This window comes from Ambystoma mexicanum, chromosome 2p (genome assembly GCF_040938575.1).
Source record: "Ambystoma mexicanum isolate Mex_15411 chromosome 2p, UKY_AmexF1_1, whole genome shotgun sequence".
NCBI classification, from domain to species: domain Eukaryota; kingdom Metazoa; phylum Chordata; class Amphibia; order Caudata; family Ambystomatidae; genus Ambystoma; species Ambystoma mexicanum.
Window position 1 is genome coordinate 626,779,047 of NC_090923.1, and position 26,103 is coordinate 626,805,149.

Genomic DNA, 26,103 nt, shown 5'->3' on the forward strand with positions numbered 1-26,103 from the left:
GAAAAGGCATCGGTCTGTATTTGAAGAGGTGAGTGTTGATAAAAAAAAACGAGAAGAAGGGGTAAGCTATCATTGCTCGTATTCTTCTTGATAATTTAAATTAATCTTATACTAGACCTGGAATATAAATTACCTGGTCCAGTCTTGTGGAGCAAAATCTTTAGGAGGTGAAATCCTGATTTAAGCAGGGGTTGCCCTCTTTTTGTCAAAGCAGGGCAAAAAATGAATTTAGCTCGACCTGTAATTTAAATTTACGCAGGTTTTTAGACCTATTCGAAAAACTGGGCTGCGCTCTCTATTCACACTATGAAAGCAGTTACTCTAATGAAGGTACAACATACCTATTTTAGAATGGTAGCGTAGATAGTAAATATGGAATCCTTTTCTTCCACTATATTGTTTAGGCTTTGAAATCCAACTGTAGTGTCCATCAGTAGTCACTGTTAGCAGGTGGCTCAAACAGGAGACTGAAACAAAAGAAGGTAAAAGGGGGGCAGGTCACTCTTGTGATTAGTCTAGCTTTCAATATTGGTTGGAAGCTATCTTTCTAGATTCGGACGCCTTACCTCATTTTAATTCTTTTGTCTTCGTACATTAGAGGTCTGAATTAACCGGGAGCCCAAGTCATCTTTACATTGGCTGGTTAAATGCACGATGGATGGGTTGGCCTTTCGTTCGCTTTTCTGCACCCTCTGTAAGACATAAAATAGGGTGGACTCTATTTTATCTATCAAAAGTTTTAAAGTGAGACATTAAGCCGCTTTTAGTTTTAGTTGGGTATAACGTGGCATTCGTAGGGTCCACAATAGTTACACTCTTACCTGGTATCCAGCTTCTAAATTGAAACTATTTTTCTCTTCGTGTGGATCCGAATAACCGCTAACCATTAAAAAAAAAGCTACTGGGACCGTTGCCACTCTTTTAGTACGCGGCCGCCATCTTGAATGTGTACGTAAACAGAGGGGCTGTAGTCCTTTCTTTGTTATCATGATTGAGGCGGGAATCGGCCTGTTAGGGCCGTTATCGTTCTGTTAGTTGATAAGCGGCCGCCATCTTGGATAAGAACACAGATACGAGAACATAGTCCTGTCTTTGTTTTCATTGTTTAGGACGTATTTCAGGCTAAAATGCAGACTACAATTGCCTTGTTACTTCAAGTGTCTAGTGACTGGAATGTTGCGCTTGGTCTTCTATAAAGTAAACATGACATCTTGATGTTGGATAAATATTTTGTGACTGTTAAGAGCAAACTACCTTCTGTTAACATGAGAGTGTGAGATATGCCTTGGTTTCTCCAAGAAGACAACTAAGTACAGGCGTAACGCCAAGGCCTCTGACCCATGCTCATTGCAGGGTCATGCCTCACTCGGGACCGGCCTTTCCGGGGAGCGGTCTTCTAAGTCCTTTGAGGACGCCTCATACATGAGGGCCAAGATAAGGCCAAGAGCAGCAAGCAGCAAGTCTGAGTCCACCGGATTTTGTGGGGTGCATTTAGGTGTGGTTGAGACTGGTTAAACAAAATAAGAATAAATCACTTTGTAGATCTGCGCTACTATCTGAGATAAAAAAAAATCGTAACCCATTCCTTTTTTCATCGGAGGTCATCGAGTATGTAAAATTCCAATTAAGGGAGGACAAGTTTTATGTGGAAATTGGACTGAATTCGAGCAGAGCCCAACAAGCCCTATTCAATAATAAAAACGATCTTGCCCGAGGAGGGTTTATTTGAGACTGACCCCAGCACAAAACAAACAGGGTTGGAGGAAGCCCAAAAAAATGAAGTACCAGCAGGGAACACAAGAGAGTTAGGCAGGGCTATGGCAGCAGCATCAAACCTAAATGAGAAACTTATAGCCAAACTCCCAGAGATTATCTCCCAAATAATCCTGAAACTGGGCGCTGTGGAAAATTGTCTTTAGGCAAAGGGATTTAAGGGTAATTTCCTGGAACACAAGAGGCCCAAGTTTTCTGAAAAGTAAGAAAGTGAAAGAGGAACTTTTAGGCCCAAATGATATTTTGCTACTCCAGGAAACATGGCTTATTAATTCTATTGAGATACAGGTTTTCACAATTCTAAATCTCCGAGCTTCACAAAAACTAAAAGGAAGACCAGCAGGTGGGATGATAACTGCACACAAAAATTCCAGTATAAGAGAGATAACACCTTTATGCAACAATGAAGTGGGGATCTAAGCCTGTAAAGTAAAACTGGAAAAGGAGGCCAATCACCTCATTATTGTAATTATCAACATCTACTGGGATCCCGCCAATTCTAAACTTCAGCATTTCCTAGAAATCCTGGACTCTGTGCTTACAATGGTGAAGACCGATCATGAGGGAGAACATATTTTATTAGCAGGGGATCTAAATACAGATCATATCTACCCCAGGAGCAGTTTGCTCGCACATCTAAAGTTGAGCAAATTACGAAAAGCAAAATTGTGGAGACTTCTTGATCTCTTGGGACCTCGAAATGATTTACGTAAAACTCAGGGGTGATGATAAAGTGGGTGCAACCTGGCATCAAGGATTCCTAGAGTCCATTTTAGACTACATATTTGTTTCTCCTGGTCTCTCAGTCCTTTGCCCAAAACTTTCCCTAAACTGGAAGGGGGGGGGAGCGATCACGCAAGCTTAGAACTTCTGTTTCCTGACATACAGAAGTCCTGGCATTCTAATAATATGCAGGAAATCGAAGGTCGCAAAGGAAAACAGAGTAGCAAAGTATAAACAGGGTGGAAAAACACTGAATAAACTTCTCGAAGAAGTTCCTCCCTCACTATGGCAGGATGAATTTCATCCGGAGAAATTCGGAAACTTTGTTTGGTCCATCTGCCCTCCAAGCGAAATAAAGGTCGCAGGCAAACAAGAACATCTTCACCTCTTTGATGAAGAAACACAAAAGAAAAAAAGAAGCCTACGACAAACATTGCGTCGCATAAGAAATGGGCAGGATGATCCAACTACACGTTAAGAAGATCTAAGATTGGCAAAACAGACTTATAGAAACTGGTCAAAAAATCATAAACATCGGAAAATCCAAGAAGATGCAGAGAAAATGCTCTACCTACTCAATGCAAATAATTGCAGAAACTTTTGGGCGGCTTTGAACCAATTAGAGAGTGGTCAGAACAGTTCTTTGTAATCTGGTCCCAGATAAAGAGTAGGTGGCACATATGTCAAACAACGGGTCTATTGACTTTATTTTGCCATCAGATACACACTGTTCTCTCACTTTTGAGGAACATGACATTGTGGAGCTCATACTATCATCCTCCACATCGAAAGCGGCAGGTCCCAATGGACTCACCTATCAGGTCCTTAAAGATAATCCAAAAATGTGGGCTAAATTGCTATACTGCCTTTTTAATGAAATCTTGCAAAACAGGGTATTCCCACCATCATGGAAGAACGCATTGGTCATTCCATTTTATAAAGGGGGCGATCGGTTAAGTCCGGCAAACTATCGCCCTCCTTGATATTGACAGTAAAATTTTCATGCGACTGCTGCTAAAAGATGTTACTTCCTGGGTAGATTCCAAGCAGATTCTCTCTCAACATCAAACAGGATTCAGAAAAAGACTCTCTACCAGCCTCAATGGGCTCATCCTGAACCTTCTCAGTGAAAACCCTAGTGAGAAAGAGGGTGCTACTCTCTATGGTGCTTGGGTTGACCTGTCCAAAGCATTTGATCTAGATCGCTCCTGTGGCGGAAACTCCATAGTTTGGGGATTCCAGCTTCTCTACTAGCAATGCTTATGGAATTGCATAGGAACACTACCATAAGAGTGAGGCTGGATGATCTGGGCCACCTGTCAGATAAAATACAGGTCTTCAAAGGGGTGAGGCAAGGTTGTCTCGGAGCCTCCCTGTTCTTCAATTTATTTTTGTCAGATCTTGGAGACTTTTTGGTGCCTTCCTCAATGGCCAGCCCGAGGTTAAATGGGAGGAGAATACACTGGTTGGCATATGCGGACGACTTAGTTCTGTTGGACATTTCGGCTATTGCTCTGCAGCGGCTTTTGTCCAAACTAGGGGAATACGCTACACAAAATGGGCTGCTAATCAACCCTTCGAAATCCAAGATTCTCATCTTCAAACATCCCAAAAAAAAATCTGGGCTCTAGAAAATGGGCCTTGGACGGAAAAATAGTCAACCGGGTTGAAGAACATACCTACCTTGGCTATGAAATCTCAGCTTCCCCTTCTCAGAACAAAGTGTCTATAGTTATTTTGAACAAAGCCACAAACATCTCTCAAATGAAGAAATTGAATGGTAAATTCTGCAAATTCTCACTCCTTCCACTCGTCAAATACTATGTGGCCAAAGCAGACCCGGTTCTTTTATATGGACTAGAAGCAAAGCCTCTGCTCTGGCATTACAACTGGGACAAAGTCGAGGGGCTTCTGTGGAAAAAATCACTAAACCTCCCAATGTGTACTCCGCTAGTGAGCCTCAGATTTGAGTTGGGTCTGACCTCATTGGACTGTCGTGCCGATTGGCAACTCCTTTCCCTGTATCGTGAAATAACAACAGCTGGTCAGTCTACCCTTTACTTCGATGTAAATGAACATCTCAATAAAGCAAAATCAAAGCAACTCAATGGTCTTGAAGAAAGTGGAAGGCATTATGATTAGGCTTGAAACAACACCAGAAATCCTTATCTGCAACCCAATGAAAGTAAAGAAGCTTTTGGAAACAAAAGATTGGATTACTACCATCGACGGAGTAAGAAACCTTAAACCTCCAAACCTTTTTCTGAAAGTAGATAGAAAACTGGGTTCTCTTCCTCGTTACCTTCAAAGGTGTCCAGATAGAGCAATAAGAAGTAACTTTATGCGATTAAGACTCAACATCGCACATTCAGGAGAAGTACTGGCTAGAAGAAACCAGGGTGACTAAGCTATTAAACTTTGCAGACATTGCGATCCTCCAAGCCATCAATCTCTCAAACATTTGCTAATGGAGTGCGAGGGCACTTAGGAAACAAGATTGTTGTTGCTCGGAAGATTTGTGGCGAAAGAGGAGAGCGTAACGTGTGACCTGTTTTGGGACAGACTGATCACAGGCCAAGAAATTATGCTCACGGCTACAATAGTAAAAGTTTTGGAAAAACTTTCCATACTTTAGAGCTCAACCGCATGAGCCAGTCGTAAGAGCAAAATGAGGGCCTTGGTCGATCTCAGCTAGGTCACCCTTGGTTACCACCGGTCATCCTTGGTTTTTAACTTGGGTTCCTAATTTTCGTTTTTGTATTAAGGAGATTTTTTTTTTTTTAAGAAAAGGTTTTTCATTTAAAACCAAAACAAATAAATAATAAAAATTAAAGGCCCCAAACAGAATTCCTTTTCACATGAATGGCAGGCAATTATTCACTGAAACAAAAACGGCCTGGCTTTTACTTTTGTTTTTCAAGTAAATTTAAAGAGCCATGTGGAAAGGGGCCTGCCTGTCATTACCAGTGGACAAGCAGCAGTTTAATTTACAAAAGGAGGATTCAAACATCCATGTGACATGAAAAACAGGATTTTTAAACATTATAAGCAAAAACGGCCTGCACATGTTTGTGCAAATAAAAATGGCTTTAAAAAGCCAAAGTGGGAAACAAAATCACTGCTCTCAGAAAAATGTCAGGAATACAAAACATGTGTGGGTTGATGAAAGCATTGTATATTCTGTTTCACCTACAAAACTCCAGTGACATTTGAAGAGCCACTTTGTCTTCATGGAAAATCTGTTTTTGGTTGTGGTCAAAACTTCACAAAGGAAAACGCGATCTTCCAGCCTGGATGTCACATCTCCCATCGAATGACCCCTGTAATAAAATTTGCTGCTGAAGGTGTTGAAAGCCCAGTGTCCTCCAGACTTGCTGGCTCTGAAAGCGGGGACTCCAGTGAAATTCACCCTTGGTTGAAGCATGACTAGTACGTGTGAAAATGAGGGCACCCACTTCAAAGAGCAAACTACCAACTTCAAAGACTCATAAAAAACCTCTGGTCACAGGCGGGCCCAGGGAGACAGATGGCTGGGCTGGATGAAGCAGACGTCCCATTTTCTGAACATGAACATTCAGAATTAATTTTAAAGGACTATTCTGATTTAGGCCTTTTTCGCAGCAACCATACTGTGGATAGATCTCATTTTTGTACCATTTATTATGTAACTTCCAGGCGATTTTGGGGATATAAAATGCATCTACCTGTGACTCTGGGAACTGTAATGGCCAGTTTGACAAGGTTTTTGGCTTATCTGAAGATGTTCCAAATGTGAAAGTTAGCGAAAAGGTGGAAAATTTAAATTTGGGATATGCTTAATAACTTGCATCTTCATAACTGTTGTACTTTGTATGGAAATGACAGAAATGTGCCACATGACCGTGCTACTACCTACGGATTTGGTGGTCGGCTTATCTAATTCTCCATGATCAGCTAAAAGAGGAAATGTGTTTGGTATGGCAGTTGCTAGTACAATTATGAAGTTATGATACATAACTAGTTTTTGCCAAAAAGTTGAAAGGAGAACAAAAGGGCGATTACAAATAGCAATTGCCATATGTTGCTCCAAACTCCTAAACCAATCTTGATTTGGAGGAGGGGTTGGGAGGAGAGGAGTAACTGTCCAATCCTAGTGGCAGGGATTATTGCAGGGTGCTTACCCAAGATTGTAAAATTGGTGATGTCATTTCTGCTATATAAGGGGGGACTGCACTAGGACAGGAGAGACACACAAACCGGGAGATAGAAAAAGGAGACGGACAGGAATGCTGCTGAAACTTAACATCGGACAGCTGTAAGGAGACACCAGAGGAGATCGCTGAGAGTGCATCTGGATGGAGCTGTCCATTTCTAGGAAGGCCTCAAAGCTGACTGGGTCCTGTGGTGGAGAGCGGGAGGCCATCTTTGAGAGTGGAGTGATCAGACCCCTGCCCTATCTTTCCAGAGTGTCCTGAGATGCAGCTGGCTTTCCTGAAACCTTAAACAGAGGCTTGCTATTTAAGTAGAAGTAAGCCCTGAAAAACCAAAAGGTGGGGGGTGTCTGCTTTCCCATTAGAGTGGGTGGGGGGGGGGGCAAAACTGTGTAGATTCTTAGCCTATATAACCACAAATATTAATTTAATTAATTTCCCATTTGGCAGAACACTACGGGGTGAGTTTTGTTAAAATTCAAAATTAACATAGCTCACTCCCCAGTGTGCGCTGAAAACTATAGCCTATAATTTAATTGGGTAGTCCTTGTGGTCCACCTGCCCCCGACTTCTTTAAGGAAGAGGGGTGTCTTTGTTTTTAAATCAGTCCAACCTTTTTATCAGGCTGCCCAAACACAGGCCTTTCAGTAAAGAGGTGGGGGGGTCTGAAATCCAAAATTCCCCAAAGCATTAACATTTTTCTGACTTCTCAACATAGACCAAAGCATGGAGGGGGTGGGGTGATCTGAAAAACAAAGCGCTAAATCACCCTTTGTTTATTTTAAACCAAATGTTTGGGGTGAAATTATATTATTGATCAGTGTAATTATTTTGTGAAGTGAGATTTACAGAAAGGGAAGAATTGTGTATGTCTTCTTTTTAACTCACTTTTGTGTTTTATTTATGAGGAGAAAAGTTGATTATGTTGGGTCACGGATAAAGTGGTAATTTTTATTACTGTTAATTTAAATAAATAACAATATATTTCCCGCACACCGGCGTTGTTCTTGGCTCATTGTTAGCCCAGGGGAGATGGATCCAAGAGGCATGATGTGTCTGAGATAGGGTTTAAAAAAAAAAAAAAGTTAAACAGTTTGTTGAATAACCACTTGAGTGGGGAGGGAAGGGACTCTGTGTTGAGGGTGGCTTCTGAATACACTCTTACAAAGTGGGGGCTCGTGGCCGGGATTTAGCTTCCTCTTCCTGACCCATGACAAATACATTGTGACAGTGTATTCATTTTGATACAATTGCAGTAAGGTGGAGGGAAAGTCCTCTTCGTTTTTTTAGTGCGTCGCTAGGACATGACTCCTGAGTTCCAGGACGTGTATAGGTAGAAAATTAAGAGTGTGTAATAATTTGAGTGAGGAAATCGAGCAGGAACAGGGTGAATTTGCCCCTGCATAAAGAACGTGTTATTAAAGTGCAAAAAGCACATTGTGAAAATGACTACTGTACAAATTGGGGAAGCCAGGGAGCATCTCATAACTAAATTATTTCTCAAAGGAGAATGGGTTGAGGACGATGCAGGAAACTGGCAAACCAGAATTGTGCTGGAGGTTACCTCAGCAAGCAATTATATTTGGCTTGAAGCTGGGATATTGCACAAAGCACTTGAGGCATTTTATATGACCACAACTGCCCGTGATGAACAAATACAAATGGCTCAGCTAACTGCTTAATTATATTTTCATTTGCTTTTAGTGGAAGAGCAAAATAGTGCAGCTAGTACGATGAATCAGGCTGGAGACCTGTCACAGTCCCAGGATCTTGATCAACAACTCAAAGCAGAGTTAAAAACACTGCAGCAAGCGAGTACAGAGCGCGAAACCCAGTTTCTTGCACTGAAGAATGCACATAAAGAGTGTGTAGAAAATCTGGGCACACTGCAACACAAGCTAAATGACCAGGCTGCTCGTTATAGAGTGGTTTTGGAGGACATTTTTGCATTTCAATCAGAAATAAAATAATTGAAAACTGAAAATAGTCAATTAATTATGAAGGGGGTTAATTCCCAAAATGACTTGGATCAGATATTTCAGCAGGTAAGCACTCTGAAACACTCTGAAACAACAGAAGACGCAGCTGAATTCAGGAAAGACCTTTTGAATCAGGAGAAGTGTGTCCTATTACAGAGAATAAATCAGTTGGAAATGGAGGTAGAAAAGTGACAGTCAGGTTTTCAGTAACTGACCAGAATCCGAGAAGAAAGGAACAAGATTGTAGAGCGAGTGAGGCAAATAGAAGCTGAACTATTAGAGGCAGCAAAATGTAGGGATGAACAAGAGAATGAGATTAGTCTTCTGAGGGAAAACCACTTTGAATATGCATGCAGCTTACAAGGCTCACAGAGGGAGAAGTAATCGCCTCAGCAGGAGGGTGCAGCAAACAAAGGATTGGTTAGTAGCTCAAAGCAGGGTGCATGAGATTAATCAGGCCTTAGTGTCAGAACTAAAAAGCCAGCTCTCTGACTACCAACAGCAAATAAATAGAGACACAGGTGTGAGAGCCACACCAATGAAATTGAAAATTATAAGCAGAACCTGGGGCACCCTGACCAATCAGGATATGGGACAAGGCCCACTGATAAAGGTGTGACGCCCTTCCCAGCAGGGGCCCCATGCCAGTCATTTATATCCTCTCATGCACAAATGGGAACTGACCTCATGCATGCCACCTTTCCAGAACAGAGCGACATGAGGCAGTTGGACTTGCCCAGGCCTAACCCAACTGATCAGGAAGGTCCAGTACCTGTCTGATATTGATGAGTATTCATCTCTATCACACAGAAGGGAAAGTGGCCGAACCAGTGTGTCCTGGGAAGTAAGGAATAATAGGGTAAGTACTTCAGACCATGAAAACTCTTATGAGGAGGAAGTCAGGGAGTTAGATTGGCTGAAGATGGGACAACAAAGAGACCATCTTGCCCACTTCGCTGAAGGAGAAAAAAGCCAGACCCTAATCCTAGGAAGGGCATTCTAAAAATCTCAGTATATTCAGGGGAAGGGGGGAATTCCCCAAACTCCCTGGTAGGAGGGATGAGGAAACTGGGTTCTATCCTGCGCCTCAAAGGAACTCCTGGGAGTGTGACCCTGACAGTTACTTTGGTCCAGGCGAGAGGAGGCCAGACTCTTTGGTTCTGGGTGATATTCTCAGTCTCATAGAGATAGGGAACACCTAGAAGGCAGGGAAGGGAGTAGTTCTGAGTCAGGTAGTGCATGGACTCTGGTGCAGAGGAAGAAAGAGACAGCCAAGCAGAGCAAGGGCTTTGTGAAAGACCCAATAAGACAATTCAAAGCCATAAAGAGCTTCCTGACCCCATACCACAAGAATGCCAAGTATTCCGTATGGGGCACTTGGAACTTTGAGCAGATGATGGCATCATTCCAGATCAGGAATGATGTGAATTTTATAGCATTTGCTAAATGGACGTTCTCACTTGAGTACCCCAGCTTCTTTGCAGGACTGGAAGGCCAGGATCATCATAAATGGTCCACTTATAAGGCCTATACATAACAAAGAAGATAGTGGCAAGTTTGTCTGTAGGGGGAAATTTATGAAAGTGGGGTTGCTTTCAACGGTTAAAAACCAATTTATTTACAAAATATCCTAAAACAATTTAGAGTAAAATAAAGACCACTGAGTCAGTTGAAATGATCAATGGTCGTATGCACTTGCAGGTACAAATTCTTATGGAACATTGTAACCAACTGACTAGTTATTTCTTCACTTCAATCAGAGGTTCTGCACAGTACTTAGTCATTGGGTGTCTAGATATGGCAACTGTATTGACATTAAACAGTAAAAAATGTCGACATGTTTCAGTTCTTAATGGTTTGAATCCAGAACATTCGTCAGGAGTAAGACCCGTGCTAGCGTCTCGCCCGTGCTAGTGTTTTAACAGAGGGGTTTCTATGGAGTGGAGTCCTTCCCCTAACAAAGACAAAACACAAAAAGCTGAAGTGAGTTACTAATTCTCTCTGTCTCAGTTTAACTCGTACAATGAGTATAACTCCCAATAAAGGTATGAATAGTTAATTACCTCTATCGGAGTACTTGGAGGGCGACCTTGTACATTGTGACAAGCAGGGAGATGCTCATGGCGTTCTTCCTTTGCTCTAATGAATAAAAAGGCATATATCACGTATGCTTTCAATGTCGCAACAAAACATCCCCATCAGGGTATTTGAACAGTATATGTACAGAGCATTGATGTTTATTCGAGTTTAGAGTGGACCCTAAATAGGAACCAGTGGTGTATCTCACCCTTGTGACTATGAGGGTTGGTGCGGTTTTTTAATAAGCTGTCCTTATTACAATTAAGGCTATGTATGAGTGGTAAAACATCTTACCCCTTATTCTAAGAAGGTCCATAGGGCCTGTGTGTCTTTATGGGTCGCTTTGAGACTGTCTGTCTCGTCTGGAGCAAAAAATGAATCGTGCTCAAATGCCGTCCCCCCTAATAGAAAAATGGAGAAGAAACTGGCGTATTATGTTAGAATGACGGACAGGGTCATGGTGGTGCTCAGATGCTATCAATCTATTCACACGCTTACCTTGGTTGGTATGGCTTGACTGTATAGCCTTGTTGCCACCCGTAATCGGCTAACACTGTCGTCCGTGTGGAGTTCTCCCGTTGGTTACCGTCGTCATAGCGACATGTACAACTCCTGGTAATATGGACTTCTTATATGTTAATACTGCCTCGATACGCAGCGCACTTTTTTGGAAAGGTCAATGTCCCCCAATATTGCTAGAATCAAACGTCTGAACTAAGTGATTTGTGCCTGGTGTACTACCCACGGTGTGTCGGGGTATCGGAACTACCAGTGGTAGTACACACACTGAAAGCGAGCAATAGGCAGGTCACTTGTACAAACATCATTTACAAGGCCGCCATATTGAAAACAAATTCCCCCCATAGGCACCCACAAGAGGCCCGTAAGGCTGCATATAACTTGCAGTGTGGGGAAGATCAGGGAGTTTGTGCAGGAGCTAAAGCGCGCATTTGCTCAGACTTCCCGGCGAGTGAACACCAATAGTAGGAAGTTCATAACTACATATTTCCATGCTCTCCCCAAATACATAATGACTCAGTTGGCGCGTGACTTTCATGAGCATGGGACCCTGGATTGGGTGATTGAACAGGCCACCAGGATTTATGAGGGCCAAAAGCCTGCTGAGAGTAGAAATAACACCAAAACCCCCAAACCATCTAACACCCCAGCTGCTGCAAAGGTGGCAAGGTAGAAACTACCCCTCCATTGGATCTGGAGATGGGGGAGAGTGGCTTAAAATTAACCCTCCTGCCACCAAGCAAAATCGAAAGCAGAAGGGACACCTGACCCCAGCCCAATCGAATGGTAGACAGGTGGGAGCCCAGTACAATGATCCCTCTGACCCTGCCACCTACATAAGTCCTAGGTACAAGGGTACTAAACCAGTCCTGGGGTATGCATACACTCCCCTGGCCCGAGGGCGAGGGGACTCACCAGGTAAGTACTGCCCCAGGAAACATCCCTCCAAACTTCCCTCTGGAGAGACATAGCACTCCATCTCCCAATCTGAACTTTTTCCCCCCGATATCCTCCAAACCAGGACTTCCAAAACAATCCTCCTCACTCTTCCCCTGTTCCAGGACAATAGATCCCTGGGATAAGGTAGCTTCAGGATGGAAAATTATAGGGGGAATTTCCAGTACCCGAGCTACTCCAGGAGAAGGGACAGAAGGGACAGTTACCCCTTTCAGAAGCAGCAGAGGTGTGACGTGAGACCTCCCTACCACCCAGACAAGGTTTTGCAACTGGAGTAACAGGTCCAGCAACTGACCAATGATCTGGGGTGCATGCTGAGGGCTCAGTCTAACTCTCAACCTAACCCCCCAGCGGGGAAATGACTGGAGGAAACCTGACAAACCACAGGTTCTGGAGGAGGGGGCCTGGGTGGAGGGGTGATGCCAAGCCCTTGAGGAAGCTTCGTTTCTCACCCAAAAAGAACACCTAAAAACCTCTAAGCCTGAAAGTCTCTTCTACCTGCAACATGTTAAACCCAAAGAGAAAAGGCTAAGTAGGAGAGGCCAAAGAAGAACCCATGTAGTGGAGGAATTCCGGAGTATCCCCTTTGAAAGAGACGAATCCCTGGAGGATTCAGGTAAGCAGACCTTCTTTAAAAAATGGGCGGACCCCTCCCACAGAATAATGGGTCCCAAAAGACCCTGAGTGGGACAGGGAAAGTATGGAGACCAACCCAGAAACCATTCAACCCCAAACATGTGAACCACACAGAAGTGAAACAGAGGGGGAGTCCTTTTTCTCCAAACAGGTTATGAAAACTGTTGCCAGGGAAACGGATTCCCCAACAACACCCCTTGCGAGTTGCAACTTTTTTTTTTTTTAAAGATTCCCGAACTCCGACACAGAAAACTGCCCAAGATCACACTGTGTCTGAGTTCAATATTAAGAAAATGACCACTGGGTTGTCAAATAACTTGCACTTTCTTTGCACCTTGGAGGAGAAAGAAGGCCGATTTTTATGCACCGGTTTAGGTGCAAGGTCAGTGTGAATCATCAGCTCTGGTGGATACTGGATCCCAAGCCACCCTCCTATCAAAAAGGGCCTTTTACCAACTAAACTCAGGGCGAGGGGTGGGCCACCAAATTCCACTCACTCTACTTCCTAGACAACTCCAAAATTTCAACGGTAATTATATTTCTATCGAAGGGACTGCAGATTTGGACATTAAAATTGGACGGCACCGGCTGAAACATCCGGTGATCGTGACTCCAGCGGGCACACCTTGTTTACTGGGGAATTATCTCCTGAGGAGGTTATCACTGCTGATCAACTGTGTAAACAAGGTCCTCTATACTCAGACGAAGCGCCCTATCAAAATAAAAGTGAGTAACAATTATGTTAGCCTCAGTGGTACCTGTCACGTAATTGATCAACGCTCTGAGAATGTAGAGTTCCATTTAAAAAATAACCAGGTCCCAGACATCAGTCATCTCTGCACGAGAACCAACTGGTGATGGGAACCCTTCTCCATTCTTGAAAATCAACCTTCCTCACAGTTTTAAGTGGCAATCCACACTGGAAGGGAACACCCTAAAATTTTACACCAGTCCAAAATCGGAAAAACCGTGAGTCCAGTGAAACCAGACAAGGAAGAATCCGCTCAAAGTCTGACGGACATGCAGAAAAAGGTGAGCAGTTTTATTTCCACATTCAGTTAAATGAGGGAAAGGAATCAGTGCTCGCCAGAGTATGCCTGAATTATGGAAGGAGCTTCATCAGCGAAGAATTATTCAGGAAACTCGAACATCTCATGCCCAGCAAGTGTATGGTCAAGATTTCCATTGGCAACAAAAGTATAGACCATAAATGTTGGGTCATGAGAGATGTCCGTTCCGCCTTTTATCTGGGAAATGACATTCTCAACCAATTCACAATGAATTTGGATCTAAGTAATAATAAAGTCTGGTCCCGACTGGGGAGTAACCCCATGGGCTTTGACCACATTGAAAAAGCATTCCGTTCAGCTCAATTGCTGCCTCATGCAGTTTAAGTTCAAGTGCGAGAAGAAGTTACCATCCCAGGACAGGTATGACCATTTACTCTTCCCATCAAAATTAAGCGAGGACAGATCCTCAAACATCACAACGCATATATAAATATAAATTCCCATCTCTAACAACCATGTTTATGTTTAAATCCGACACCTCTAGTAGACCTAGAACACTACACCATTCGAATATTGGAGGATAACCCCAACCCTCGAAGTATAACTTTGGCCGCAGACACTTTTATTGGAATGGTGGTTGATGCCAAACATTATTCTATTGATTTAGGTAATTAAATCATGGGACCAATCCCAAACAACTTTTTCGACATCAGGGACATTATTTTTCCTGAAACAATCTTTACTAGGCATGGGGGGGGGGCATGGGGAATTTCCTGGTGTACTCTTCCTGCCCCTATGGTGTGGAAGAGGTGACATGTGACATTAATAGGGAGGAGGTAGTATTCAGAGTCAAGGACCACTACCTCAAATCCCCTTTCCAGGTCAACACCATCAAAAGAGTTCTTTCCACCCAACTGGAGCATACAGCTGAAATTGCCAAGCCTGAGGTTTCAGGCAGATGGTCAAGGAAAGGATCAATCTGGCTGATGCCTGTGAGGAACAAAGACAAAAGCTAAAACAGGTCTTGCTGGAATTCCAAGATATCTTTTCAGTGGACTCCCATGACTGTGGACACACATCCATTTATTCAACCACCATTCCCAAGGACCCCGAGATGGCTCCAGTATTTGTAAAACAATACCGGTTACCTCTCGCATCCATGGAGTCACTCACAGAGATTAAGATTTTAGAATCCCATTGGATAATTTTTCCGATCTAAATGGGTCCACATCAATCAGTTGAAAAGCTGTCACCCCAGACATGTTTTGCGACTGATTGATGCGCCAAATGAAAGTTGAGCATAGGAACCATCTGAATGAAAAATATTACGGAAATATATATATATATATATATTTCTGAGGCTTGTGGAATCTGCTTAGTTCACATGCTGTGCATAGGCCGACATCTAGCAGAAGCTGCCGAGTATTAGTTTGTTTTTCGAAACTCGAAAAGGAGCGTCGAACTAGGGCGTGTCAGTAATAATATCCCTAGTGGGACGTCCACTGTACCCATGATCCCTCATGCATGTAGGAACCTCAGATTGTTTTTTTCCGCCATACTTGTCGGAAGCATTTTGCGGAGTTCCCTTGGCTTTAGCCATTTCTCAATATTATTACAATATTTCCCCGTTTCTCCCACACTATGCCGAAGATCGACATCGGTGAATTGAGATTGAGGAAATCAGCCATCGAGACTACACGCCGGATTTTGGGGCTCGGGCTCGGGCCTCGGAAGGCCTCTGGCCTCGGCCCTGTGCAAGTAGGGAGAGTGGTCATACAGTAGTTTCCTACATATTCCCATCCGCTGCCAATTAGTAACATATGGAGAGTACTCCCTTTATCAGGTCTCCTCTTCCTTCAATAGTCTCTTTTTCTACACTAACTCTAAAGTCAAGTTTCCTTTATTCCTTCATTAGTTAGGTTAGTTTGGGTGGGCAGGAAGTTTTCTATTGTGTTGTTTTGGCCTTAACTACTTATTACAGAATACAGGTTCTAGCCCAAGGCAAGATGGAGTTTCTCAATAACTGCTCTGATTGGCTAGAGAGCGGAACAGGACAACAAAGAACATTCTAAACTGTCACTCTCTGCCTTTCATCGTCAATGCCCCAGCTCAGAGGTCGTGTGTTGTAGCTGCTCCTGCTTTGGACTTGGGCCTTTTTGGATTCTAGCTTGCTGGCCCTAGCAGTCGAGCGGCTACTCATCTGGGGTTTCAGGAGAAGAATCTCGTTTGTCTGGAATAGGATTGAGACTGGAAAACCTGAAGTTCTTTTGAAGATTCGTTCATGAGATAAGTGACTTTCGTTTGGATTTTAAAAACTGTTGCTTGGTTTTTGCTCAGACATTTCAAGTGAGAGAACGTAAAGTTTATAATTTGAAAAGTAACTTTAATCTGTACGTTTGTGAGTGCGAACGTAGGACATTCGTTAACGTATGCGTGAAACCAGATTGGGAACATTTCGTTCGTCGCGTGTGTTCATCAGCGTGTGGAATCTTCAGCGCGTGGGTTCATCAGCGCGTGAGTTTTATGTGCGTGTGTTCGTCAGCGCGAGTGTTTCCTACGCAAGTGTTTGGTATTCTTTAGCGCTTGAAATTTTATAGCGCGTGTTTTCCTCAGCGTGCGTATAGGTCTGCATGTGAGAATTCCAGCGCGTGAGTTTTTAACACACGGGTTATTCCAAGCGTGAGTTCGTTAGTGTGTGGTTTTTGCAACGCGAGTGTTCGTTTGCGCGTGAATTCTTTGGTGCGTTAAATTTACAGCGCGTGTGCCTTTTTCAGCGTGCGTGTAAGTTAGCGCATGGGTTTTCAGCGCTTGAATTCTTTAGCGGGTGCGTTTTTTTTTTACGCGCGTGAATTTTCTGCTCACGAGTTTTTTCCATGCGCATGTGTACTTTATGCGCGCGATCTTCAATTTTCAACGCAATCTGTCTCTGACTGAACTTTTAAGAAAAGAAGGAAGAACAGAATTCATTAAAGACAATTTTAAATGGAACAATATTCAGTTTAAGTTCAAGGCCTTCTAGTTTTCCAAGGTTAAGAAGTAGCTGCTGAATTTCAAGAGACTCAAGTAAGGAGGTAGAAAGACTTTCAGCCACTTCAACAGTCTTCTCTAGGAAATTATAAGAGAAGAACCAGGTATGATTCTTAACACTTTAGTTATGGATTTAAAGTCTTATTTCACCACATGACTAGTAAGTAGTGTGAGGCCTTGTGGTGTTTATGTATTTGCTGCAGGTTCAGTACCGGCTATTCCTGACGCCATCTGCCTGGTGTTTTTATGTTATCCACTTCCCCCTTTCCCTTACGGGTGTAGTTAGCAGAGCTGAGTTTAATTTAGCTCTGAGAATTAAATTTCATGGGGATTGTTGGGGGCTCAGCAGCTTCCGCGTACACAGGAATTCTCTCAACCTGACACCCTTTAAATTTTGCCCGCAGTGTAACAGGAAGTTTCCCTGGGTAGACAAACACAATACGTGTAACCTGTGTCTCCCATGAGACCATCCCGAGGCTACCTCTAGAGCTTGTAGGCTCTTGAAGCCCAAAGCACTCAGACCGCTCTACGAAGCACTAGGCCCACTACGCCAGGCAGCTGGAGGCCATGGACGCCGTGGGATCCTTCAGCAATGGCAGCAACGCTGCCTTATCGGACGGCGAGGGCACAGGGTTGACTTCAGACACCCACGCGCAGGCCCCCGAACTTGGAAGACTGACTGGCAGTTCAGTTATGTGGACAACACCCGGCTGCAAGAGCGCAACATACACCACTTCCACCAAGCACGTTAGTCCCAGCCGAGATTCGACACTCATGTCGAGCGATCGGCAAAAGATGGCATCGAGAGAGCGGTCCACTGATTGTGTCCTCTGGGCGTTCCCGGTCATGTTTGCCTCATGTCACACTCACCAGTGTCTCTGCAGGAGCGATGGATGAGCCTCCTTTGACGCAGAGTTCTCACTGCCCCTGTTCCACCCGGAGGAACACCTTGATTTTTAGTAGGGTGTGCACTCCATCCTGCATTCGCAGGGGCGCGATTCACTTGTAGGGATGATGCCAATGTCTGTTGGCTGAGTTCTGATGCCACACGCTGTTATATGCCTTCACAGCGAGGCAGAGTGTTCTATCTGCCAGTTTCTTCACTAGCTAGGAAGTCCTTTCCACAAAGTGAACGTTGCACGGTGGTTGTTGAGTGTCCGGGATTGTCCGTATTGTCTTTATTTTGCCAAGGTATTTTTGGGTGAGTAGTGCTGCATGTAGAAGTCAGCCGCTGGTAGGTATGCGCTGCGTCATTGGTTTGAGCGCACCTGGTAATGTCTCTCCTTTCCCTTGCAGGAGTGCTAGTGCCTCGAGTCTGGGTTCAGCGCTTCTGAAGACTCGGTGGTCTGGTAAGTATGCACAGAGGCTTTGGTAAGTATGCACCGCGTTATTGGAGAGAGTGAAGTGAAAAATGTCTCTGCGTTATTGGAACGAGCGCAATGAATAAGGTATCTTCTTTCTTTTGCAGGACTTTGAGCGCAGATCTGGATTCCAGCGTAGCAGGAAGATTCGGTGAGTATGCGCAGCATTATTGAAGTGCCCGCGCTAACGCAGTTCTTCTTTGTGCTATGTGACATACCTATGGTGCTTTCTTTGCACGCTATCTATTTTCAAGCGTTCTTCAGAGGAGGATTCATATTTTAAGATCCCACTGTTGGTTCAATTCCTAAAAAGCCTTACTAATGTATTTCCACGAGTTCCATTCAATGTACCTGTATAGGATCTCAATCTGGTAAGATTTTTAACATGCATTCCTTTTGAGCCTCTACACTCATGCCCATTAAGATTGTTGACATCAAGAACTGTTTTGCTTATTGCAATAACGTCAGCCCACAGGGTAAGCAAGTTGCATGCCTTGTCCTGTAAGCCTCCTCATACAGTTTTCCATAAAGACCGTTCTTCTCCAGGTGAAACCTTGTTTCTTACTGAAGGTAGTCTCTGAATTCCAATTGTTGCAAAACATTACTTAACCAACTTTCTATCCACCTCCACACCCGGGGAACAAGGCGGAAAGATTAATTAGACGGGACCCAAAAATGGCTCTCAGTTTTGACCAATTATTCATTGGCTATACTGGCCTCAAATTGAGTCTAGCAGTTACTAAACCAACCATATCCAGATGGATTATCCTGGCTATTGGTGAATGTTACAGAATAGCAGGCAAGGACCTGGCGGAAGGTCTGAGCACATTCCACAAGGGGTATGGCAACCTTGGCTGCTCTTCAAAGAGGTGTTCCAATCAAAGACATTTGTTCAGCAGCCACTTGGTTGTCTATTCATACTTTTGTGAGACATTACTGTCTGTACTCATCTACTGGTCAGAGAGGACAATTTGCAAAAGCAGTACTCCTCCCCCCCCCCCACCACCACATTGTTACTGATTTGGGAGTCTATCATAAGATGAGGAATATGTGGGAGGACACAATCCATTCCAAGAACAAGTTACTTACCCCTGGTAATGTTCTTTCGATTAAATGTTCCCTCTACGTATTCCTCATCGCCCCTCCCAGCCTACCACGCTGTACAATATATGTGTTCCCACACTTTCTGTGAGCCTACTGGCTAATGTAACCCTGGTGATTCCTCTTCAGGAGGTGGGGGGAAACAGAACTGAAGCCAACGGGCACTGCATGCGCTACCTATATTGATGATGTTGACAGTCGAACAGAGACCCTTGAGGGACATCGACTCGACAAGGTCTGGCGCACAGTGCCCCCTGTTGAAAACTTTTCCGAAGCAGCTGTAGCTGGAGAGATGATTATCATAAGATGAGGAATAGGTGGGAGGAACATCCAATTGAAAGAACGTTACCAGGGGTAAGTAACTTGTTCTTTTAAAACTCTGGGTTCACAGAATCAAAACCTAAGGTGTAAAAAGGTGCAGGTTTTCACATACAATACACCAAGTATTTATACATCTTGTTAATTGTTTGTTTACCTATTGGTCTGGGATAAGGACATGGGACATCCTTCTCCCAGCCCACTAGGTCTTTTAACTCCCCACCTTTTGGGTCTGCCTTTTCGGTGGCCTTTTCAGTGGCGGCTGCTAGAGCCTGGAACGAACTGCCTATTGCTCTTCGTGCAACTTGAAGACCACCTCACTTTCCGCCGGTTGCTGAAAACTTGTATGCAGGACACAAAGAAAGTCCATTTGAAAAAATTGTGTGACAAAAAGGACAAACATGATCCTCGCATTTGTTTGATACCCAAGAGTGAGTCTCGTCAATATATTGACAATTAAAACATAATCAGTAATGGACAAAATAAATGCAGAGGAAAAAAATCTAAATACGGCTGTAAAATACAGGGGACTAAGATTGCTCTACTAGTTCACTTTCTTAATTCCAAAGCTCCCTGAATCTACTATAATATTATTTGAACATCAGTTTAAACTTTGTTTTCGTCCGCTCATTTAGATTGGTGCTTTCAGGGATGCAGTTCGAGGCAGGAATTCTTGACAATCCACTGTTTTAAGTTTTCTCCATGGGAGTTTCTCATGCCAGCCTCCTAAGTCACACATCATTTATGAGCACTTGCATCAAGCCCACCTTTGCCTTTAATCATATCAAAGCAACAAAGATTTTGTTTTCCAATGGTTTTTAGTGTATTCAAAGCCTAATTCCATGTGGGCTGCATAAATTGGTGCAGACAACAGGAGCCCCAGGTTTATTTTGTCACAGAACTCATTATTACTCAGCCAGTAACATAGATCAGTGGGTTGATCACTCCATGCTGCGATCTGTGTGTGATCTGCAGGTCGCAATCTTGGCATGGCCAACTCAGCCTTCCGAGGTCAATAGATGAGTACCAACTTCGTTTGTGTGATAATTGTATGGAAATATGTACATTGCTTTGGTAATAGCGCTATATAAATAACAAATTACCATTTTTTTATAATGTGTCTGACTTAACAAAACCCCACACCTCTGCTCCATACAGAGTGGTAGATTTAACCTTCACTCTGCAGGTCTGCAGCATTAGGTTTACAGGTTACGCTTTATAATGCGCGCAAAATCCTGAATTTCCAACAATGGCTTGCACCATATGTTCATCTAGTTTGTGGGCATGTTTCGCTGGTTTGTGGTTAGGTGTGACATTCATTCCTAAATAGTCAAAATCTAGTACCATTTTAATCTTTTCAGTACCCACCATAAAGACTTCCCCAGGGTTACCATATTAACAGAATTCCAGAGATTAAAAAGGATATTGGCAAGTTCATACCTGACACCTTTGTTAACTTTAAAAGGCTCTACGGTGGCACTAGAAGGAGCATATCTAACTCACTCTCTGTATTACCGACATGCAGTTCCAATGTGGTAATAACCTGCTTCCCGAAGGCGTTTGCCCTCCTTGTCTGGAGGGACGCAGCAGGACGACAATGAATTAGCTGGCCTTTTTCTGGCTGCAGCAGAGTCTGGCGCGGGTTGGGTGTGAAGGCAGGTGCGAGTGCTCTCCGGGGCCTGTACATTTTACATTTTGTCGAACTGGTCCTTTTTTGCTGGTGCAGAAGCGTAATGTGTCAAGGTGACCAGGCCATCCTCTGTGGGCTACATTGACCCACTGAACATAATTTCTCCAAAACCAATTTGATTATTCGTGGGTTGAGTGAACACTGCAGGGGGAAACCTTAACTTGGGTGCTATCTTTCCTAAATCAAAACATACTCCTATTCCATTGTGCTGTATTTATGTTCTAGGAGAAGATTAAACCAAGTGTCCTGATTCCACTTGCATTGTGATTATCACCCCATTGGTGATTGCTGCCCTATATTAAAAATTGTATGATTTATTTTGAATTTTAAAATAAATATTGCATTTCACCAACCAGCCTGGTTCATGGTCCATTGTGACCCAGGGTATTTGAAAAAGGGGGTGTGATACGAGTTGTGTACCATCTCAAATTTGATCTACATAAAATAAGGAGAAAAGCATCTCAGTTGTGCACTACATACTAGGCAGAGACCAAAGTGTGTGTCGCCTGATTGAAATCCTTACACCTCCCAGACGTCTTCCAACAACATGATTGACATACAGATTTCCTGCGCTGCTCTCTGCGCTGATACAGCACACAGTCCTTGCACTGCTTCTCAGGCATAAGGCCGAACATCTTGGCCACCCTGGACATAAGCACGTGGAAGGCCCCTTCCTCATCAGGCGGTGAGTCCCTGATCGGAATATCATCCGGTTCCCCATCAATATTCAAAAGAGGCAGGTATGAAATGATTCACTTGACATGCTCTGAAGATTGATTTCCCTTCAGCGGTATCATCCATAAACATCAACTCTAATAAGTAATGTTTTGAAAATGAGTGGCGGAGGCCCAAGTTGCTGCACAGCAGATATTCGCAACAGAAACGCATCTCTGTAGAGAAGTTGTGGCTTACATATCTCTTGCGGAGTGAGCTCTAATGCCCTTCGGTATATGTCTGTCAAACCACAGCGTGAAGTGATGCATAGTATCACCCAACACAAAATCACTGTTTTACATACAGCGTTTCCTTTCTTGGGGCAGGCATAGCCTCCAATAGTTGATCAACTATTGTGAAATCTTTTGTCTTGAACAAATATAATTTAAAGGCCTCATGGCGCTTAGTGTGTACACTCCTTGATTTGGCCTAAATGGATGAGGTGGTGTAAAGAATACCGGCAAATGTGCCTTTGGGACAGATGAATTTCTGTGACTACCTTAGGTATAAATGAAGATTATCCTCAAAGATAAATTATCTTTACGAGCAAGAAAAGGGTCTAAACTTTACAAACTCTTGTAACCAATGTCAATGCACTTTGAATGAAAGGGTTTTAAGGGAGCACACGTGCAGAAGCCCAAATGGCACAGACATTAAAAAGGAGAAAACTAAATTGAAGTCCCACACTGGCACCCTAAAAGGACTAGGTGGAAACATGTTCATGAGCCATTTAAAGAAATTGTAAAACTAAGCACACCTTAAAGTTAGAACCCTGTTTGGGTGTACATTTGAACATCGAGAAGACTGCCAAATAGCCATTGATTGAGTTTACATTAAGGCACAATTTGGCCAGGGAAAGCATCAATTCCAAAACAGTGCCTGTGGAGGAAGATAACGGGTCTTCCTGCTTATCCTGGCATCAACTTTCAAATTTTTGCCAGTGAGAAGCATATAATGACTTGGTTGAGAGGTATCTCGCAGAGAGCATCACACTAAGAACCTGCTCTGGAAGAAGAGAATCCTTGGACCTTAGCTTTTCAATATCCAGACATGAAGGTTGAGACTCCTGGGTCAGTAGGTCCACCCTCCAAGGGATCGGAGGGCGGGCTCCCATCCACTTAAGAGCCGCGAATCCTGTGGCCGGTGGGGGTAGGGGAGACCGCCACTTGGCGCGGCGTGCTGGCTCTGTACTGCTCTTTGCAGTTGTGGCTGCGGCCCCGGAAACCCGACCCTCCTGGCCCCCTGCAATAACACTCACCGCTACGGACCTGCTGGGGATTCTGCCTGCATAAGACTTTTGAAAATCATTCCAGTCTTAAGAAATCATAATGTAAGGCGCTGCTTCTGCCCTATTATACCTGAAGTCATGTCAAATTACAGTGGGGACATGGGCATTGAGGAATTTTTTGAAGCATGAACTCATGTAAGGAAACACTCGATTTCAACTAGATAAGCAATTATGATAATTATTTTTTAGCGTTTAGCAATTTGTATATGAAATTATTCATTCGATGCAGCTTCTTATGAAGACTGTATAGTTGTACTTGTTCGCTGAAATTTCGTTAATCCCGAAGCCTAAGGGAAAGGGGAAAGGCACGGTTAAGTTACAATATATATTAAAAATTGCACTGAAGCGTTTAGTTTTATTTGATGTAAGGATGCATTCAGAGTTACTATATTTATCATTGATGAATAAACAAATGTTTTAATGGAGTGCATGTATTTGTGATTAACCGCATTTTATATAGTTTGTAACAGTTCAAGATTTGTTATAATGGTAATGGATATATTTGATTGTTATTGAACTGCTTATACAAAAATAATCAGAAATAAAACATGTGATACAAAACAAGCCAATAAGTATTTAGAAAGTACTTTCCAAATGTTTTTTGTTTAAATTACTACCATAATTCTGTGACATATGAGGCTCCAGCTCTACTAGAATGGCAAGCTTTATTCATTTTTCCTGGGATGGAGATTGACACCTTACTCACGAGTATGCGTCAGAGGTGCTGTCTGTGCAGTGTTTAATTCTTACAAGACTCCCCCAATAAAATATGCACTGTGTGGTATTATTTTAAACCTCTCTTTCTCGGATTCTTCTTTTTAGTTCATGGCTTGAGTGTTAACTTAACTTCATTGGTAAGCTGGCATTAACAGTAGGTTTGTCAAATTTGCTTGTCGTAGAATAAATTGAGACTATCACGTTAACAATATTATCGTTTACATTTAATACAGCCAGTCATAAATCCCCTGATAAGCCTCCTTGGTGAATATGGAGGAGACAGTGACAATGAAGAGGAGGAAGAGGAGGAAGAGCCCCCACCACCCACACGAAAGCGCCAGCCGACCCCACCCCCACCACCGCCGCCACCACCTAAAAAGGAGGAAAGCAATGAGGAAAAGCTGACAGACTGGATCAAGCTGGCATGCCTATTGTGCAAGAGACAGTTCCCCACCAAGGACGGGCTGATCAGGCACCAGCAGCTTTCAGAGCTGCACCAGGTGAGGGTCTTTTTGCTGTTCTTAACATATGAATGCATGCCATAATTTGCAACTATGGACAACCTATTCAGGTGCCTGGACATGCACAAACATGTGTCTTTAAAGGTTCCATATTATGGGTCCTTCATTATTAATCATGAACATGCGAATATCTGAGTTGACTGGGATAATGAAACACATTTTTAAGCAAAATATCTTTCCCTAGTAATAAAGCTAACCGTTAAAAATATGCATGTATATACATTAATTTGTTTAAAAACACTGACATTTTATCAGAGACAATGAATAGTTCCACGCTATTTTTATGGTTTGGGAATTAAAATGCAGAACAAGAACTGAAATGAATAGTAATTCTCGTGCTTACGTACTGGAAATGACTATTCTCTTAAGAGCAGAGTCTCCAGCTAAAATTCAGTCATTTTGTTTTTTGTGCGAGAGATCATTAAAAATAGCGTTGCGATACAAAGCACTTTGTCACATGAATGTATTCCTATTTTATTAGGGGAGGTTGTCTTTTATCAATGGAAATCACTGGTTGTCTGATTTCATTCATTTTTCTTTCCTTTGACTAATCCTTATTTTCTGACCATGCTTTCTATGTCCGAAGTGTGATTGTAAGATGGCCCAGCAGAACAAGCGGGTTGCGTTCATGGGCACTACCTGTGTTAAAACCTTTACACAGAATCACATTCATCCATATGATCAGGAGTCACACTTAAATTTCTGTAATGGCACCTAATCAAATTTACCCATGAGATCCCTGCCAAACTCCAAAAAAGAAAAAAAAGAAATGATCTCTCCTGTTGGGGCTACAATGAACAGATCACGCACACTAAAAACACCTTGACTTGTCCACAAATATCTAAATGGCAGGTCAGTTACTGGCACAAGTACAAATGCTTCAGAAGACGAACACCCACATCCAAGGTCCAACCCTTTGAAATACTTTGCTAAAACACTTGAGACTTGAAGTTAACTTGATGAAATGTAACTGAGCTATGAAAATGCATCTCTTTACCAGAGCTTTTGTACTGTAAGCATCCTAACTGACCCTCTCCCCCCGCCCCCCATGGACATAGTTCATCTTGCATAGTTTGCAGTGGTGGTGCTGGGTCAGAAGCCTTGGACACACCACCTGCCTACTAACTTCCATCCATCATATGTTACTGGTCATCTACGCTTTCTTTTGTCTTGTTACAAACCTTTTGCCATAGAAAAGCAAACTATTTCCAATGCATATCATTCAACATCATAACCAGAGAAAATGAGTAAAAATGCATATTGAGACAATTGATATCCAGAAAAAAGTAGCAAAACATTGCATACTATTTAAAATGATGATTTTAAAAAACTGCATTTATGAATCTAATTGTAGTTAGTCACTAACATACTTTTGCCACAACAAAGAACTCACCATTCTTCTGCTCTCATCTCTTTATATTGCATTAAAATATGACCAAAATGGAAAGTCCTTAGTACAGTCAGCCCAGTGCACAATAGCAGCAAATGCTACAATGTTTC

At 43.0% G+C, this 26,103-nt stretch overlaps 1 protein-coding gene across 2 annotated transcripts in view; it reads left to right on the plus strand.

Annotated features, from left to right (window-relative positions):
• Nucleotides 1-26,103, plus strand: part of RBM6 (RNA binding motif protein 6) — a 1,836,548-nt gene that overhangs the window by 1,406,752 nt on the left and 403,693 nt on the right. For both annotated transcript variants that reach the window (XM_069644148.1, XM_069644149.1), the window contains exon 19: nt 24,316-24,582. In XM_069644148.1, coding sequence (XP_069500249.1) covers nt 24,316-24,582 — 267 coding nt within the window. The remainder of the gene's footprint in view (nt 1-24,315; nt 24,583-26,103) is intronic.